This window comes from Pinus tabuliformis, chromosome 2_1 (assembly GCF_031772625.1).
Source record: "Pinus tabuliformis cultivar Carrire ecotype Pingquan chromosome 2_1, CPIR1, whole genome shotgun sequence".
In the NCBI taxonomy this organism is placed as follows: domain Eukaryota; kingdom Viridiplantae; phylum Streptophyta; class Pinopsida; order Pinales; family Pinaceae; genus Pinus; species Pinus tabuliformis.
The window spans coordinates 991,841,724-991,862,185 of NC_142299.1; the positions used below are offsets into that span (position 1 = coordinate 991,841,724).

At 37.2% G+C, this 20,462-nt stretch overlaps 1 protein-coding gene across 1 annotated transcript in view; it reads left to right on the forward strand.

Moving 5' to 3' along the window:
* Window positions 1–1,592: 1,592 nt before the first annotated feature.
* LOC149203967 (endo-1,3;1,4-beta-D-glucanase-like) overlaps window positions 1,593–20,462 on the forward strand; it is a 130,299-nt gene continuing 111,429 nt past the window's right edge. The window contains exon 1 of the mRNA XM_089403634.1: window positions 1,593–1,841. Within this exon, the coding sequence (XP_089259760.1) occupies window positions 1,694–1,841 (148 nt within the window). The 5' untranslated portion in view covers window positions 1,593–1,693. The remainder of the gene's footprint in view (window positions 1,842–20,462) is intronic.

Below are 20,462 nucleotides of genomic sequence, written 5' to 3' on the forward strand. Positions count from 1 at the left end.
TATAAAAATTAAATTAAAATAATTTGAATAGTTAAATATTACACGGTGCATGTGCACATCTTGTGCGTATTCATTTGTAGTATTAAACCTCTTTTTGAATTTTTTAATAAGAAACTCTTTTATGTATAAACACGTAACCATTACCATTAATTTATTATTATACTTACTATTAGTTATAGCCAATTATAACCGTCCATACACATGTAGCCACCTATAACCATTCAATAAATGCTAATTTGTGACGTCATTCGTGATGTATTATTTAAAATAGGTGTCATCTGAATATAACATTTGAGTTTGATAAAAAGTCATTTTGGAATCTTAAAATGAATGAATGTATGGAGATCGAAAAATAGAAAGTCATTTTCGATTTATTAAAATGAATTTAGTGGTGTACATACAAATTCTAGAGAATGCATGGAAGGACTTTGCGTTGTATGATTGGTATGTTTTTAATGTTTAAATAATTATGATTAGAATTGTGTTTTTAAATGTTAAATAATTATTTTAAATTTTATAATGATATTAATTTTAATAATTCATATTTTTAGGTCAATATTTATGGGAATTTCAATTTGTGATCTTTTTAATGATTTTTTTATTTTATTTTTTATATGTAAAATATTTGTATATATTATTTTAATATTTGAGTGTTATTGGTTTTGAGGATTATTCAAATTTAACGAGGTTTAAAATTATTATATTAAAATTGTAAAAAATTCATTATTTCATTTGTAACTAAGAAATATATATTTTATTATGTAAAATATTTCTATATATTATTTTAATATTTAAGTGTTATTGTTTTTGAGGATTATTCAAATTTAATAAGGTTTAAAATTATTATATTAAAATTGTAAAAAAATCATTATTTCAACTGAGAAATAAAATTAACAACCTATAATTTAGAGGTATCCAGGGTAAAAAACTACCATATATTATATATATTGAGTGTTATTGCTTTTGAGTTTTATTCAAATTCAATAAGGTTTAAAGTTATTCTAATAAAATTGTCAAAAAAAAATCATTTTTTCACTTGTGAGTGAGAAACAAGGTTAACAAACCATGACCAAATTGCAAGGGTAAAACATCGCTCTCTCAGGGACCATTAATAAGATAATTCCAAGTGGCATGCTTTTTTCAGAGACCACCAATAAGATAATTCCAAGTGACATGGTTAACCTTAAATAACAGTGATAAGTCATATTACATTTACACATAATTATCCGTTATCAATTTGACAATTAAATTATAATAGTTTTAATAAAAAATTATTTTTTAAATAACAAAAAACACTCAATGGTTTTATCCAAATTATTTAGTAATGTTCACTTCAAAATTATTTTTTAAATCACAATATTGTTTGAAATTATATCACCACATTACAATGGAAAATGCATTTATTTTTTATATTTTAATATTTTTTATATCACCAAATTACAATGGAAAATGCATTTATTTTTAATATTTTAATATTTTTTAAATTATCGTTCGTGTGTTTTGACCAGGCCCGTGAAATTGAACGCCGGAGAATACTCTAGACTCTATTTTTTTTCTTTCTAAATTGGACTATTTCTATATTAAAAAAAACAGAATACTCTAGACTCTATTATATACAAAAGCCCTGTCAATATAAATCTGCCCGTCTAAAAAATAGAACATAGTGAAAGGTGAAATAATAAGATATTGAGACATGGCAGGTATTCAGTGCTGCGAGTCGGCTCCTCAACTAGATCCAGCTGTGGGTATTGGACGGGTGGAGACATTCCAACATCTGTCAGCCTATGTTACCGCTGCTCCCGACGCGAAGGCGGGCGTCATTCTTATCTCCGACGTCTTTGGTCAGTTAATTTGAATCATCAATTCTATTTTTGTTGGCTGGTTTTTTGTTTGTTTCCGAACTCTATTAGATGCTATTGCCACTGCTTTGGACTGTACTGGATAATATCAGGGTTTTATTTACTCAGTATATTGTCACTGCTTTGGATTGCGCTGGATGTCACTCTCTTCAGTAGCATTTTAATGTTTGCCATCTGAGTATCTGTTCTTAAAGTTCCATGTGCAATCATTTTGATGGAGGAATCTCATCTTATTAAGGGGCAATACCACCTATTTAGTGATAACCTACTTTGCTTTGGGGGGCACCTCTTATAGTTTTGTTTAGAGACTAACAAGGAATTCTTTCTTATTACTCTTTGACATCTTACAGAATATTCACTTATTGATCTGTAGAAGTCTTTACTAGAGGCCTTGTTTAGGCTTTTATACCAAACTGTCTCGGCCCCAAATATCTATGACTAGCACAGATAACTTGTTTGCATAAATTCATATCACGATCAAGTTGATGATGAACAGTCTCAAGGACTTGATCTCTGTTATTGAAATGACCTTTCCTTTCAGGTGCATGCATCCTCGTTGCATAAAAGAAAATCCGGTTACTGTGACAACCCAGTGCAGAGGAGGTGTGTGATTCGTGGGTAACTTTAATATAATGAAATAGGAAATATTGACCTCTGAAATTTAGCATATATCTATCTTAAGTAAGCAACAAGAAGGTTGCACACAGATTTTATACGACTTCAGGTGTGTGATTCGTGGGTAACTTTAATATAATGAAATAGGAAATATTGACCTCTGAAATTTAGCATATATCTATCTTAACTCTTGCACTCAGATTTTATACGATTTCTCCATTTGCTTAATAAATTAGGGATTAAGATGAATATATGTTGCTTTTAATGGATCAGATTATTCACATATTCAAATTACAAAACATGAATTATAAATTCAAGGTTTTTCTAACAAAAATTTAAAGGCACTTATGCTAACTCGATTTATAGATTGAAAATTTTGAACCTCACTTAACAATGCCCATGTTCCAGATTAGTATGAGATATTTTAACATGAGCTATTAACTTCGTATGTATGAATGAGGCCTATTTATTGTGTTCACTAAGGATGGATGGTTTGCTACATTCCAAAGAGGAGAAACATTTCACTTCAGAGAGAAAGGCAACACTATGACATTGATAAACATATTAACAATAGTGAATTGGTAGATTTTCAGCGTATTGGAATAGAAACACAAATTCGGGTGTTAAGGCCAACACATATTTGTGGATATAACATGGGGTGAGATCAGTATTTGCTATCGACAGTTTGTGACTACCTTGGCCAATAGGTACATTATTGCATATCTTTAGACCAACCAGATGTTTTTCTAGAGTTGCATTGTATAATTGTGTGGAGATTTTGAGTTTTATATTCCAGGAGGATAGTGCATGTTGTGCTATCTTTAGTAGGGTTTTTGTTATATTTTTGGATATAATATTCGGATTATGGAGGATGCATGGGAGGATGAGGACAGTTAGATGTACACTTTTAGAATCTTGATTCTGATACTTTTAGCTATTTCTAAATTGATTTTTTTAGTTACATATGACACATTTTAGGGCCAATATTCATTTTTGTAGATGGGCACTTTCAAATTTTCAAGCTTTACAATTTTGGAACATTTGTATTTTAAATTTTTTTTATCTTTCTTGAAATCTCAAAGTAGATTTGGATTGAGATTTGGATACCCTTCGAGGAGATCAGGAGATGAGCACAAGGTTTTATTTTGTTGAGAATTTTTCCAGTATTCATCATATTGGTAATATTTTGTCAATGCGTTTCGAACCATCTTTTGTGGTTCATCATCAAAACAAGATGGAGAATCAGATCATGGCACCAGATTAAATAGATATATTTTTAATGGTTATAATAAAACAACTAATTTTGAAAAAAAAATTAGAATGTTGAATTGGACTTTTGGAATAAAATGTTTTATGAAATAATATTTTAATATATCAAGCCAAATATCTAGATTAAAATATAAATAAATAAGAATAAAATAATATTTAATTAATTGGAATAAAATGTTTTATGAAATAATATTTTAATATATAAAGTGGAATATTTAGATTAAAATATAAATAAATAAGAATAAAATAAAATTAATTATTAAATCTTATCAATGACCCCTTTAATAAAAGGAAGGTTTTATTTTTTTGACATTTGAAAATAGGAGGTTTGCATGTACCATTGATGGTCTCATCTGTGTTATATTTGACCTAGAGAAGTACACGTCGACTTTGAGAGGAAGGTTAAGTTTTTGCTATTGCATGGAAGTGCCTTTTGGGTGTTATTTTGGGAAACCAACATGTTATCTTTATCAGGGATTATTCTATCAAAGAGGGATGTATTATGGGAGATTCTCTGGTACATACTACTATTTTCAAGCAAGCTAGGTGTTATCTTTATCATAGACCTGTTCCTAGGAAGAGGCATACTTATTGAGCTATCTTTGGTACTACAATGGGCTCATTTACTCTCTTGAGTTGGAGTGCTTCACCTAGGGGCTACTTTAGGTAGAGTTAGCACTTATTTTTGGCATTATCATGATATATGAGGTTGATATGATTTCTCACTTAGGCTACCTCGTACTTTGGACACTACCGAGTGTTGAGAAATCTAGGGCATGAATAGTCCAACGATTTCTCTGCTTGATAATTGCTTGTGATATACTTTTACTTCTTAACTTATTGCCTTTTCTTTGTTATGTTATTATTGTGTTCTTTTCATCAAGGCAATTACCAGTATGCACAATAAAAGACAAGTGACACAGTATGTAGGCTTGACAGCTAGGGCTAAAACCTCTCACCTTTTGAGAGGAAAACCTGATCAAAATTCTTCTTCTAGATCTTCAATTGATGAGTACCAAGACCATGACAAAGACCCTTGACTCTAGTATCCTGATTCCTCCCAAGAACCTTGTCACCAACCTTGATGTTCTGCCTCTTCCCTTTCTCTACTTTCTTCATGATCTTGAACTCTCGGTCTCTAGTCTAGATCTTTATCTCGGTACCCCAGAAGAGCCTTTCCTTCACTGACCCTAGAAGAATCCTCCCTTTGCTTTCCCCAGAAGAAACCTTCCTTTGTTATGCCCAAAAGAAACTCTTCTATGCTTTGCCCAGAAGAAATACTCCTTCGTTGACCCAAAAGAAACCTTCTTCGCTGACCCAGAAGAAACCTTCTTCACTATGCCCAAAAGAATCCTCCTTCGCTATGCCCAGAAGAATCCTTCTTCCCCCTTCTTCGCACTTCTCTTTGTAGCCTCTTTCTTCACACTTCTCTTCACCGGATGTAAGTCGAGTTTCTTGCCTCTAAGTGAGGCCGAGTGTGCCTATTTATACACCTCAACACATGTCCTTTAGGTCGATATGATCACTAGAGGTTAGGCCGATTTCTTCTAGCAAGTTTTTCCATTGTTGTAGGCCGACTTGAAGAGGATAAGTGACAAGGTCTTGGAGGATACTTTACATAGACAAGTTTGACTCTATACAAAGTGTAACATGACTTCATTACATGACAATGACTCTATCATTTTATGACTAGATGACAAATAATTCCTAAAGACTCTCAATGGGAGTCTTGACTTAAAAATAAAATCTCTTTCTCATGAAACCCATGAAGCAAGCAATACAATAAATTTATTTTTCTTCTTTACATCTCATTACATAAAATCATAATTACATGTCATTATGAAGACCGAACCTAGTTACACTTTTCAACACTCCCTCTTAACTAGGGAGGTATTCATAATGGTACTTGGACATTCTCAATCTGAAGAATTTCTCATAAGAAGAATTCGGATTGGTAACTCATTTGTATAGCATCATATCAACTAGCATTGTTACATAGCAAGGCCTTGACTAACAACTCCATCTCTCCACAAGATCTGAGCTCAATGCTGGCGAGACCAATGATTTATAGACACTCTCATCATTGTCTCTCTCGGAACATCCCCTACTCGGGTACTCAGGGTGTGTTCCATGAGGACTATTCTTATCTTGTACTCCCCAACCCTCAAATAATCTCGGTTCTCCACCACTACTCTTCTCGGTCCTCCACCACTACTCTTCTATTGGATGCCCTATCTCATCCTCAAAGAGTATCAAATGCCAAATGATTACCCAATCCTCCATTTTGTCTTCCCAGGTGAAGACCAGAATGACGTGTCTATCTCTCCCTCTCAAATAGGGAGGACATATTCCAATAAAGGAATGTACTCATTCCTACAAAAGGAATGTACCTAAGCTCCCTCTTGGCTTAGGAATTTCCAAGTTTCTTCCAAGTAAGAAACTTTCCAGGCTCCCTCTTAATTAGGGACCTACAACAGCTTCTCAGGTGGAGATGATGGGACAACCAGTTGCTTGAAGAACTCCTCTTTCCTTCGATGTCATAAATTTCTTTTGTCATGGAGTCTTCATCTTTTGGGGACTTCTACATAAGGCACCGACCATCCATCACTTTCATCCATGAGTTAGCCATGTCCTCATTTCATCAGAAAGTGATCCATCAGTTTTCCATCTGGCTTTGCTTCATGTCATGCTGCTTTATTTTATGCCATATTTTCCGAAAGGATCTTACATCCTTCTATATGGTCCTCTTGGAAGTCATCCACAGATTTCCCTTTGGCGGTCCTACATAAGCCCATCTAGATATTAGTTCAAAATAAGGAACGAACAATTAAATCAAAATTACCTTTGTGGTGGTCTTTCTTCATGACATCTTTCTGTAGGTATTAGCATCTTGCATGCAGATTGACACATCTCCTAAATATATTCATTGTAAAGGGTCTCCATCTTTTTCCGACTCATATCAGAGTTTTCATATATTTCTGGGAGATATTCTAGTCAATTCTTCTTGGTCAGATGTTGAATGCCTTCTACCTTTGTTGCATATTTAACGATCTCTTCCTTTCTTTTCACACTTCATTCCTAGGAGCTTCTAATCAGAGTTCCTCAATTGTAGTTAGATTCCTCATGATTCATATGAGAACATATTATGTTGATTTCATCTAGTGTGACTTATGCTTTTCTGCAATCTTTCAGAGGAGGAGATCCTTTCTTCTTTTGATCATGTTTCCCAATATGGAAATATTAATCCATATTACCTGCAACCATATGACATGACTTTCATACTATCTTATGTAAGCATACCTCATCTTTCCTTTCGGTCATCTAGACTTCTTGTAGCAGCTTCATTTGAACGAAAGAATTTTATCCTGCTTCATTGTTATGTCATCATACCATCATTCCTTGAATCCCATGAGTTGGAATTCTTGATCAAACATTTGCTTTCTTTCTAGATCGATGAATCCTCTGATAAGGATTCCATTGGAGAAACTTGAGGATCTTTCATATCCTCACCCAACATATGTTTCCTCATTGATTATTGTATGATGATCCCAGTCGATGATGACATCTACTTCTTTCTATAAGTATTATTTGAGATTTCAATGAGGTTTCCAAGGGCTCTTATTCTTTGTACTCAATAGAATTTCTTCCAGACATTATTTATGCTTCCCTTGTCACAAGCTCTTATACCTAATGCTTCTATCACGATGCTATTTTCTGATCTGATGCATCCTATCTTATTTACACTTTCTTCTATCCATAAATTACAAGTGGAAAGTACCTTTTAGTGAAGAAGATCATCTTGGTCATAGTAGAGATCTTTTGCTTCTTCCTTCTTAAGCTTCTTTGTCTCAGGTTCTTTCCCTTCCTCGATAATATGGGCTTCTTCCCTATCCTTCTTGTCCTTCTTATGTTTAGGACAATCTCTTTTATAGTGCCCAAGTTCCTGACATGCATAACATCTTATCTTAGCCATGTTCTTCCTTTTCTTTGAAGGACCAAACTTTCCAAATTTCCCTTTTCCTTTTGTCACTAATTGATCCCTTCTATTTGATCTTTTGTCGCTTTCTCTCTTCAACCTGTCTTCTTTTGCCTTGCAGAGAGACCATAATTTGATGAATGGGATAGCTTCCTCTTCCTTAGTAGATATGAGGTTACCTTGTTCATCAGTGAATGCATTTAGAATAACGAAGATCATTTCTTTATCAGATACCATCTCTCCTAGATCCTACAATTGACCTTTTATTTGAGATGCTTTTGAAAGGCATGACGATATCCCTTTATCCTTTGACACCTTTAATTTATATAGATAAGATCTAAGTGATATGGTCTTTTCTATCGTGCTTTCAGAGAAAAGTTCTACTAGCTTATCATATATTTCTTTAGATGTCTCCAGCTCGGCTACATTGGAAATGAGAGGATCTTTGATAGATTCCTTAAGAATCTTTTGAGCCTTTAGATCCCTTTCCATGTATTCAGATAATGCTTGTTCTTCGGATGGCTTGGAGACCTTTCCATGGACATGATCAATGACTTCATTTACTTCGAGGACTATGTCTATCCTTCTTTTCCATGCAAGGAAGTTTGATATCCCAACCGATTTATGGTTCTCCTTGAAATATGAAGTCATTTTTACTAGATTAGATTATAATAAAAAAAGGTACTTACTTGTGAAGATAAAATCTTCAACTTGATGATGAACTTGTTGCTTCAGATGATCCTTTTAAGAAGGTTCTTACTTCGGTGAGGGAAGACTGCCTTCTTTAGGATGATCTTTTTCCAAATGAGATCCTTGCTTCAATAGAGAGAAGATTGCCTTTCGATCTAACCTTCCTTAGATTTGAAGAGCTTCCACTTCTTTGGTGATGTATGATTGATGATCTTTGAAGTGCTTCTAGGGTTTCAGTCTTTCTTCTTGCTTCCTTCTTGAAGATAATTTCAAGATTCTTGCTAGAGTATATTTCTTCGATCTAGGATTTTGGTAGATCTTGATTTCTTGCTTGGTGTTCTTTGACTTGCTTTGATCCTTCTTTGAAGCTCGATTCTCGTGTGTCTACTTGCTTTGAATGCCCCTTCTTGACTTCAACACCTAAGCTTTGATACCATGTTGAGAAATCTAGGGCATGAATAGTTAAAAGATTTCTCTGCTTGATAATTTCTTGTGATATACTTTTACTTCTTAGCTTATAGTCTTTTCTTCGTTATGTTATTATTGTGTTCTTTTCATCAAGAAAATTACCAATATGCACAATAAAAGACAAGTGACATAGTATGTAGGCTTGTCAGCCAGGGCCAAAACCTCTCACATTTTGAGAGGAAAACGCGATCAAAATTCTTCTTCGAGATCTTCAATTGATGAGTACCAAGACCATGACAAAGACCCTTGACTCTAGTATCCTCCCAAGAACCTTGTCACCAACCTTGATGCTCTGCCTCTTCCCTTTCTCGACTTTCTTCTTGATCTTGAATTTCTCTCCTCAGCTCCTTCTAGAGAAACTCGGTCTCTATCCTTCACTTTGCTTCTTCTCGACTTCTCCTAGAGAATCTCAGTCTCTATGATCTCACTAGCTTCCTCTAGAGAATCTCGGTCTCTAGTCTAGATCTTTATCTCAGTACCCCAGAAGAGCCTTTCCTTCACTGACCCCAGAAGAATCCTCCCTTCGCTATCCCTAGAACCTTCCTTCGTTATGCCCAGAAGAAACTCTTCTTCGCTTTGCCCAGAAGAAATACTCCTTCACTGACCTTGAAGAAACCTTCTTCGTTGACCTAGAAGAAACCTTCTTCATTATGCCCAGAAGAATCTTCCTTCGCTATGCCCAGAAGAATCCTCCTTCTCCCTTCTTCGCACTTAATCCTCCTTCTCCCTTCTTCGCACTTCTCTTTGTAGCCTCTTTCTTCGTACTTCTCTTCACCGAATGTATGTCGAGTTTCTTGCCTCTAAGTGAGGCCGAGTGTGGCTATTTATACACCTCAACACATGTCCTTTAGGCCGACATGATCACTAGAGGTTAGGCCCACTTCTTCTAGCAAGTTTTTCCATCGTTGTAGGCCGATTTGAAGAGGATAAGTGACAAGGTCTTGGAGGATTCTTTACATAGACAAGTTTGACTCTATACAAAGTGTAACATGACTTCATCACATGACAATGACTCTATCGTTTTATGACTAGATGACAAATAATTCCTAAAGACTCTCAATGGGAGTCTTGACTTAAAAATAAAATCTCTTGCTCATGAAACCCATGAAGCAAGCAATACAATAAATTTACTTTTCTTCTTTACATCTCATTACATAAAATCATAATTACATGTCATTATGAAGATTGAACCTAGTTACACTTTTCAACACCAAGATAATCACTATGTTTTTGGTGCTCACAAATAAAGGCACCAAGAGGCATGTAGAGAGAAACACCACGTTATCTTCCAAACTTTTGAAATCCCTGGGGACATCCAATCTCACATGCGAGACCCTTGCAACAATGTTGAGTTTAGCCTCAAGACAACTCCTATTCTAGTAGATATCCTTTCCCTCCTAGATTTTAGTAGAGGGATACATCTTCTAGTGAGTGCGACATGCCATAATGCCACTCTTCTAGCTCTTTTGGATAGTCTTCCACTAGAATTTCTTTTCTTTGACTTCAACTAGTAGGAGAGATACATTTTGTGAGTGTTGACTATGTGGATAGCAACTTCTCCTCTTATTCTTTAGGTGATGGCACTAGGGGACATTGAGCCCTCTTCCCATGTACTTTTATTGGAAACATTCTTCCAAGGTTTTTAATTCTTGAATGTGCCTTTATGTGGTTCCCACCATTGTATCTTCCTAACATTGAGCCCTCTTCCCATGTACTTTTATTGGAAACATTCTTCCAAGGTTTTTAATTCTTGAATGTGCCTTTATGTGGTTCCCACCATTGTATCTTCCTAATAGTCATTATTAATAGTTTACTATCTTTGAAACAAGGTTTTCAACAACGATAATTTTTTTTCTTTTTCTTTTGTAGTGGTTGGGGTACCCTCTTTGACCTATCTTATCTTTCTAAATATCATAATTTGTCTTGGAAACTTTGTACTCTAAAATCTAGGAATTGCTTTGAATGAACCATGTAGTTCTCACTTTGAACATCTTATTACGTGGCGGTGTTGTGAGTAGCTAATATAGGAAGCCTTATACTTGATTACTTCTTGCTTAAGGATTCCTTGAAGTTATTAGGGAAGGATACCTTGTGTTGGATCCTTCCTTCACTAAAGAGAGGGAAGTGATTGCCTAGGTGATAGTGGTAAAACATCCACGTTACACTTACTTAGCCTCTTATGAAAAGCTTTGCATGAAGGTTCTAGATTTTGTGATAACAAATCTGAACACATGGCAGGGTCTCACAGGTTGCAAATATTTGGTGATGGGACTACTAGGGTACATCTTTGTGTCATTGGCTGATTTGGATTCTTTAGGGGTGAATGTCTCATAGATTTAATATGGATAATTGATCTTGATTAGCAGGTTTAGCCTCCATTGTTGATCTTCCTTGGTGGTGCTACAATTCTTGACATTGTTGGGGAAACCCTTTTTGATCAATTATAGGATGTTGATATTTGTTGGCAGGTGAAGTCTTAACTGGTCACAAGTCCTTGACGCTTTTCCTTTTGAATCTCCTTAAGTTCTTGTAGGGTCAATTGAGGCTTAACCAGTCATAGATCCTTGAGCCTTTTCCCTTTGTATCTCCTTAAGTTCATGTAGGACCAACTGAGTCTTAACCATCTATAGGTTCTTGAGCCTTTTCTCCTTGAATCTCCGTAAGTTCATGTAGGACCAACTAGGGCTTAACCATCTATAGGTCCTCGATCCTTTTCCCTTTGAATCTCCTTAAGTTCTTGTAGGACCAATTGAGTCGTGGATTTGATTTGGTGGGAGTGTTCTAGGTCATTTGTGGCATCCTAAGTTCCTCCTCCCATTGATGTGCCTTAATATTGTGAGGGCTTGTGAACTATTAATTTTGATATGGTTGAGAATACATGGACCATTCATGATGCTTTCCATATCTCAGGGCTTCCTTTTACTCTAATCCTTGTGGGCGACTATCGATCTTAGATTTGATTTTGTAGCAATAAACCAATGTGGAAAAAGTCAACCTTGGGATTAAATCAACGAGGGTCTAAAAATTGAAAAAGTCGTTAAAGTCGGGAGATTTTTGAAAAAATTGGCAAAAACTCGGCAAAATTAAAAAATACACAAATATTCATTTTTTATTATTTATTTTTTATTTTTTAGCGTCTAAAGTATCTACAACATCAAAGAAATGTATTTCCACATAAACATGAAAAGAAAGCTAATATATAATATGTATATGAAGTCTAGTGCTACATCACATATCAAAATAGTGAATCAAGTCCCGAATCTTAAGTCCCGACTTAGTCTCAACTCTCAAAAGTCAAAATATCAACAAAAAATATAATAAATCTATGTCACGAGTCATCTACATGTCATAAACTAATTAGTCACTGAGATCCTCTGTCCTTTTTATGGGAATAGGGAATGGCTTTGCCTTTTCCTATGCCCTGTTGTCTTTGCATTTTCTTTATCGTGCAGTGATTTAATGGCCCTCCGGATGATTTCTAGAGTTACTTTTTGGCAAAGTTCTATATTTTGCCTTGGAATTTGCCCCAGATGGAATTTTAATCTGTTGACACCCCCTGACATATGCTTGCCACACAACTTGCAAGACAAATATTGTTTATTGATCCCCCACTTTCGGGTATAGGATCAGGTTCACCATATTCCCACATAGGGTCCAAATTCCTCGACATTTTGTTTGAAACTTTGAACTTGAATTGGAACCTAGGGCACAAAAAAAATTGAAAAAATTTAAAAATTGCCCATCACATAAAAAGCAAACACAAATATAATTGTTGATTTTAAATTTTAAATGCCTCTTCTCACTCACTTGAACACACTTAGATTCACTAAACAAGGGTTTGAATTTTTGATTCTTGAAAGTTGAAACATGTAAACAATCTAAACATTTTGAAGTTTTGATTCAATCTAGATTCTAAACAATGTTTTGATTCAAATTTCTTAGCAAAAATAAGCTAAAAGCAAACTAATAGAAAGATTTAAGAAGCCATTTGTGTAACAAAGACAAAGCGAGAAATTAAAGTACATACCTGGCATCAACAAATCAACACCTTGAGTCTTTCACGTTAAGCAGTGGACAAATCTCCAAATCCACACCACAAAACTAGTAAATCTCTTCCTCTTGGACAATAACAAACATCTCCTCTTTTCACACAGGTGAATCGCAGAAAGAAGAGTGAAAAATGAGTGTGATTTTCAGCCTTTTCCCTCACTTATTCGCGGCCTGGGCGGGCTTCACGATTTTTTGGTTCGATTCCCAATAAAATCTCGACTTTTTCGATAAAATCACGATTTTTTCTTCTTTGAAAAAATCGCCAAAAAACCGGACTTTGCTGATTTTATCGCGACTTTTTCTACAGTGCAATAAACATGGCCATTTGTTGCATTCTTAACTTTTGGAGTCTTTTCTTATCTTGAATCCCCATGTTCCTCTATGAATTGTTGATATGTTTCTATGGGGACTATTTACACTATTTTTAGCTTGTCAACACATCCTTCCTCATTGATAGACATAGATTTATCTATGTGGGTCGATATGGGTTGTCATGTTTTATCTCAAAAAGTCTCACTTTTCACCCATAGATCTTGAATGATGGTTCCTTCCCCTCGAAGATTCTCGTGGGGATATCACCACTACCCGAAGGGATGTTGTTGCGAAGTGAAGGATGGGGTCTAGTGAAGTTTCTCAAAGGTTCTTTTAGTGATTAAAGATGAGCTTTGGGTTGCAGGTGGTGTGTAGACTATTTAGCACTAATTTTTACACCCTATGATCTGATATAAACTTTAGAAATCAATAATAAAAATCAGTGAGCACATAGGTAAATTTGCCCTAAGTGCCACTTGCAAAGCTTCTCAAAGAGTCTTTTGGTGGAGAGATGAGCTTTAGGTTGTAGGTGGTGTGTAAACCCATTAACACTATTTTTTACACCCTATGATCTGATATAAGCTTTAGGAACCAACAATAAAACTCAGTGAGCACATAGGAAAATCTGCCCTAAGTGTTGTGAAAATTTCTAAACAGAAATCCTACTGCAGTGATTAATATTATTTCTTCTACTTATTACCTCAGAAATAAGTTATCTACAATATTCTTACGGCAAATATCGAAATATATTCTACTGCAGCCTTCACAATTAAAACATTGCTGAAAGTAAATGTAAGGAAATAAACTGGCACAAATACAACCACAATGACACAATTATTTTTGGACAATCGTCCCCGAAAAAACCTAATGTGGGAAAACCGGTGCAGCAGATGAGGGTTTTATTATTCTTCTTCAGCGAAAATCTCATGTACAATTTACAATTAGAAGAATAGAATAAGATTCTTTGTGAGAAATTTTAGAGACGTTTCCTGGCACGTTTCTGATCCAGGAGAAGTTCTCTTCTTCCCTCTATGTCTCATTGTGTCCCAGCGTCAAACTTTCCCATGCTATCCCAACGTCAGACTGGCTCACGCAGTTCCAACGTCAAGCTGCCCCTGCGTTGTCTTTGCCTGCGTCACACCTTCTGCGTTGTCCTCCCTCTGCTCTGTGTCTTCTTCCCTTGCACTCCTGACATCACCCTCTCTCTCTCTTCCACCTGCAACTCTCCCTCTGATTTGATTTTCTCTTGCCGAACTTCGACTAGTGAGAAAATCGATCTTACTCGGGCAATTGAGTATCTGCCTTTGGTGTATATTCCGAATGACCCTCAAGCCCCTTCTTATATCTTCCTGTTGGACAACCAACGGCCTAGATTAACTCCTAATCAAAGCCTTAGATCGTTTTGACTTGATCTTTGTCTTTTTCTAGAAGATTCACCCACAATTAGATTAATACCCATTAATATTTTAATTTTCTTAAGTTTAGACTTATGAACCCCATTAAAAATATTAATTATTTTAATATAATTGTCTCTGGGTGGAATTTCCCAAAACGGTTTCTAGGTTCTTTGGAATGCATGTGCCCAAGCCTCCTCCTTGCAAAATCTGAGGCTTGGAGCACATCCAATGCTACCCCAAATCAACACTCCCTCTTAGTGAGGAATGTGCTCTAGCAATATACTGCTACTGCATACTGCTCTAACTCTGAAGCATCGTCCTCTGCGCTGCTGATGTCTGACATGTTGTCCACCAACTACTGCGCTGCTGCTGCAACTGTACTGCTGCTTTTGACACTGCCACTGCCAATGCTACATCTGTATTACAACTCCCTTTGAATGTCTGCATCTGTGCTGGTGCTGGCACTGGCACTGGCACTGCCAACTTCCCTGCACTGCAAACTGCTACTGCTACTAAAACAAATTTTCAACCATACCCATTTGTTCTTTGAACTGAGTGAACTTAGCTCTTCCGAGAGCCTTTGTGAGTATATCGGCCACTTGCTCTCCTGTGGGGACACACTGTAGCTGTACTGCCCCACGCTGAACACAATCTCTGATAAAGTGACAACAAATATCTATATGTTTCGACCGATCATGAAATACTGGATTCTCGGAGAGTTTGATACAACTCTGATTATCACAGTAAACCTTGGTCGCTTCCATCCTTTTTCTGAATAAGATCACAAGCAATTTCCTGAGCCATATGGCTTCGCATGTAGTTGTGTTGGCTAGCATATATTCTGCTTCAGCTGAACTCAGTGCTATCAATTTCTATTTCATGCTGCACCAAGATATCATCCCTGTTCCAAAACTGAAGTAGTACCCGAGGTACTTTTTCAGTCTACTGAATTACCTGCCCAATCTGCATCAGTGAACCCATTCAAACTGACGTCCTCCCCTCTGGAGTACTTCAACTCGTATCTGACTGTTCCAAGTACATACCTAAGAATGTGTCTTGTTGTTGCCCAATGCACCCATTTTGGTTCCACCATGAACTGACTAAGAGTGTTGACAACAAAATAAATGTCTGCTCTAGTGTTGACCAAATACATAAGTGACCCAATGAGCTGCCTGTACAAGGTGGGATCTACTTCTTTGTCTTCTGATGCATCTATTTTCTTCTAGTTGGTGATCATGGGAGTAGCCATGGGTTGGTAATCCTGCATTCTGAATCTCTTCAGAATTTCTGTAGCGTACCTTCCTTGTCCAAGGAAGATCTCCCCATTCTTTTGCCAAACTTCCAACCCCAGAAAATAATGCATCAATCCCAAGTCCTTCATGTCGAATTCGGCTTCAAGATTCTTCTTGCAATCCTGGATGAGCTTGGATGACCCAATTAGGAACAAGTCATCTACATATAATACCAGAATAAGTGGCTCATTCTCTACCAACAAATAGTAGAGATTGGGATTAGCATCACTCTTGACAAATCCCAATTGCTGCAAGTAACTATCAATCCGACCATACCATGCTCTGGGTGCTTGCTTGAGCCCGTACAAGGCTTTCTTTAACATGCAAACATGAGATTTCTTCTCATGAGTTTCGAAGCCTTTGCGCTGTTCTATATACACTTCCTCTTCTATCACTCCGTTCAAGAATGTTGTCTTGACATCTATCTAGTGAATCCCCCATCCCATTTGGGCTGCTAGGGATATAACAGATTTGATAGAGGTGTATCGAGCAACTGGGGCGAAGGTCTCTTAATAGTCTATTCCTTCTTTTTGAGCATACCCATTTGCCACAAACCTTGCCTTGTACTTCTCCATGTTGCCATCTGCAACATACTTGATCTTGTAGATCCATCGTTATCCTACCACTGATCTATCTTCTGGTCTAGGTACTACTTCTCAGACATCATTTGTCAAGATGGAGTTGTATTCTTCCACCATGGCATTCACCCATACTTGGTGTTGAACAATTTCCTGAAAGCTAGAGGGTTCTTCAACCTGAGCTACCAATGCTTGGTATCTATCTGGTTGTCTACGCTGCCTCTTCTTAGCTCTAGGAGTTCCAACAAACTCCTTTGCGTCCCTCAGTGTCTGCCGTACTTCTTTGCTAGTTCTACCACTGGTGGTAGGAGGCTCAACCAATTCTTCCTCCCGATCCTGTTGTTCCGTCTGTTCTGAAGCATCTGCATTTCCCCCTTTTGAGGAGATACTGGTGCTGGTCACTGTACTCGATCCAAGTGTATGTCCTCTTGCCTATCCTTCTTGCTGCCCCTGCTGCTCTTGGACTAACGGAACATCTCCTCTTTGATCTTCTGCAGGCATCTCACGAGATTTCCTAAAAGCTCTGTCTTCCATGAACTTTGCATCCCGTCTTATTACAATCTTCCTGTTGCCAGGAATGTAGATTCTATATGCCTTTGAGGTCTCGCTGTATCCTACGAGATACCCCTTTTCTGTAGTCTGATCCAGTTTACTGCGCTTCTCGTCTGGAATGTGACAATAAGCCACGCTTTCGAATATCCTGAGATGATTGACTTCCAGCTTCTTCCCTATGAAAACTCTTTCAGGCATTCTCTTCCCTAATGCTTTATGAGGAGTTCTATTCTGGATATATACTTTTGTGTTGCAAGCTTCTGCCCATAGATACCTAGGTAGATCCTGATCATACAACATAGCTTTGGCTGCCCCAACAATAGTTCTGTTCTTCCATTTTGATACTCCATTCTGCTCCGGATCATATGGAGCTGTCCACTCCATTGTTTCAAAAAACGATCGAGTCGACTCCAACTCGGCCGAGTTAGACTGAGCCAATGCCTGTTTGGGTCGGCTCGGTGGCCGAAACAGAACGACTGGCTGGGTTGTTACCGAGCCAGTCATTGACTCGATCGACTCGGCCGACTCGGTAATGACTCGGCCGGATTGGTTAACAACTCGGTCGGCTGGGCTCTTTGACAAAAATCCTGAAGCACATTTGTCAAAGGTTGTTTCACCTCCTACATATCAATGGTTGGGTTGTTGTTTATTGCATATTTATAGCCCTAAAGTAATCTATCACTGTGAGAAAGTTTTGAAAATTACTAGGCCGAAGTATGGTTATCCTAGTGGCATGAATTAGAAAACTGAAAGAATGCATTGAGCCATACAATGTTTTTAAAAAGGAAAACGTTCTGGCAATGGACTAATAAATACATATTTACCTCTGATTGTTCTGGAGCTTGACCAGAATTAAATCAAGGGTTTTGAGACTTCATTAGGGGCAGAGAATTGGTATTATTGTTGTTGTAGTCTAGTGATTGTCCTTAGACTAAGGCAGAAAAGAATCCTGGCATTGGTGGCTAAGTATGAACTTTGTATTGAACAGTGCACTAGGTGCCATTTTGATACAATGGATATATTCATGAGCCTACTTTGATCATATGTTGTCTTCTCTCTATATTCTAAAGCTTTGTGTTTGGAAACATGAATGAAAATCTTTAAAATTATGCTTTTTATAAAAAAATAAATATTTAATGTATTTTTTACAAAGATCGAGTCATTGAAATCAAACCGGTCGAGTCGATATCGAGTCGGAGTCGGAGTTAACCCTCGGTCTACTCTCTTTGATGCCCTCCTTTGCGCAAAAGTCTGTGAAGTCTTTGTCTGTATATTCTCCACCTTTTTCTGATCGTAATACCTTTATCTTCTTTCCTGTCATATTTTCAACAAGAGCCTTAAACTCTCGGAAACGATCAAAGACCTCATCCTTGGTCTTTAAGAAATAGATCCAGGTTTTTCTGGAGTGATCATCGATAAATGTGACGAAGTATTCGTCACCACTAACTACCCTTGTGGACATAGGACCACAAATATCTAAGTGATTTAATCCTAATACACACTCTGCTCTATTGCTACTTCTGGAAAAAGCTGCTTTAGCGTACTTTCCTAGCACACATCCTTTGCACAAGTCATCATGTTCACTACTAAGGACTGGTACCCCTGTAACAGTCTCTCTGAGCATCCTCAGTGCTCCATGGTGTAGGTGCCCCATTCGCCTGTGCCATAATTCATTTCACTCCTCACCATTACAGTTGCTATCTATTAGTGCCATTGGTGATTCGAGCTGCAGCCTATACAACTTATTGGTTCGAATCCCAATTTGCTTTTTCTTCTTCCCGCTTGGATGCTTGACATATACATCATATCCCTTGTCTTGTAACTGGGACACTGAAATTAAGTTCATTCTTGATCCTGGCACATGCAGAACATTGGTGGCTCGGATGTTGGTCCTTGCTTCTGTTTGAAAAGCTATGGTGCCTCTCCCTACTGGAGTACATTTCATTCTATTTCCCATAGTTATTTGGAAGTCCATTTGTTCTTCTCGATAGCTCGAGAAATGTTCTCGTACTCTAGTTATATGAGCTGAAGCCTCGTTATCAATGTACCAAACATCCTTTGACGTTGAATTTGATAGGCATGTGAATTCTTCATCTAATATGATAGATAAATCTTAGACATTTTGAGTAATCATATTGTGCCAATTTTTGACGCTAAGCTTCATTGGGCCCGCCATTAGCCGAAGAAACTAGGGAATTTGAAGGACATCATTGGGTCAACACTCAGGAGGAGTTTTGGAACAAGAGAGTGCAACAAACAAGCAGTTCGAATTCCAGTGTTGGAGGACAACGCAGAGGGCCAGTCCAGGCAACACGTGGGTCTTGAGGGGAAGAGCTACAACCCAAAATCACAACTGGGAAGGAAGGAGATTCATAGGAGGGCTCATCTCAGTGATTTGGGGCAGTTTCCGAATTGTTTTACAACTTCATTCCAGTAGGCCAAGTTTTGCAGTTGCAGCAAAGGTTGGGCACCTTGGGGGTCGAATTTCAGAAGTCTAAACTAGGCCAAACCCTTCTTGGGTTTTGGCTGAGGATTCGGGAGTTGAAATCTTATAATTTTCTGAGCACGAGAAGCAGTGATTCCAGCCCTTCGATTCTAGCAAATAGTGCAGTTTCTGGGCAGCGCAGATCAATTTTTGGTGCAACAGTTGGGCAGCCTTCAGATCAACATTTGCTCACCTGGGTTTTGTCACGCTTGTCCTTAGAGACAAGCCCAGGTGCACCATTCTATTTTATAATTGTATTTTCCCTTGAAGAATTAATAAAATGGCCCAACTATTCTCTATTTCTAGCGTTTTCATGGGTGCTTGATGTGTACTTCGTTTTTTTGATTGTTGGACTATTTTCTTGTTGTGTTTATCACTTAATTTCCTTGTTTAGGAACATTACAAATGTTTTCATATCATAGGGATGGATTGGTTAGAAGCTCATCAAGCTTGGGTATACTGTTATGAGAAAATAATTCTTTGGATAAATGACGAAGGAGAGATGATCCAAATCCAAGGTATTAAGAGGAAGGTATCTTTATGCTTCATCTCCGCAATGCAAATGAAGCATTGCTTAAGAAAAGGATGTCGGGTATATGTAGTTCAGGAAGTAAGCAAGGAGAAAAGATTGTCTTGAGAGCAATATTCGGCGTTATCTAAATTTTCTGATGTTTTTCCAAAGGAACTACCAGGATTACCTCTTGTAAGGGAGCTTGATCTCACAATAGGATTAAAACCTGGTACAAAACCAATCTCTAAAACACCCTATAGAATGATAGCTCCGGAACTTCAAGAGTTAGAAATCCAGCTGAAGGAACTACTGGATATAGGACACATCGGACCTAGTACCTCGCCTTCGGGTGCACCTATAATTTTTGTTAAGAAGAAGGATGGTTCCTTACGACTATGCATAGACTAT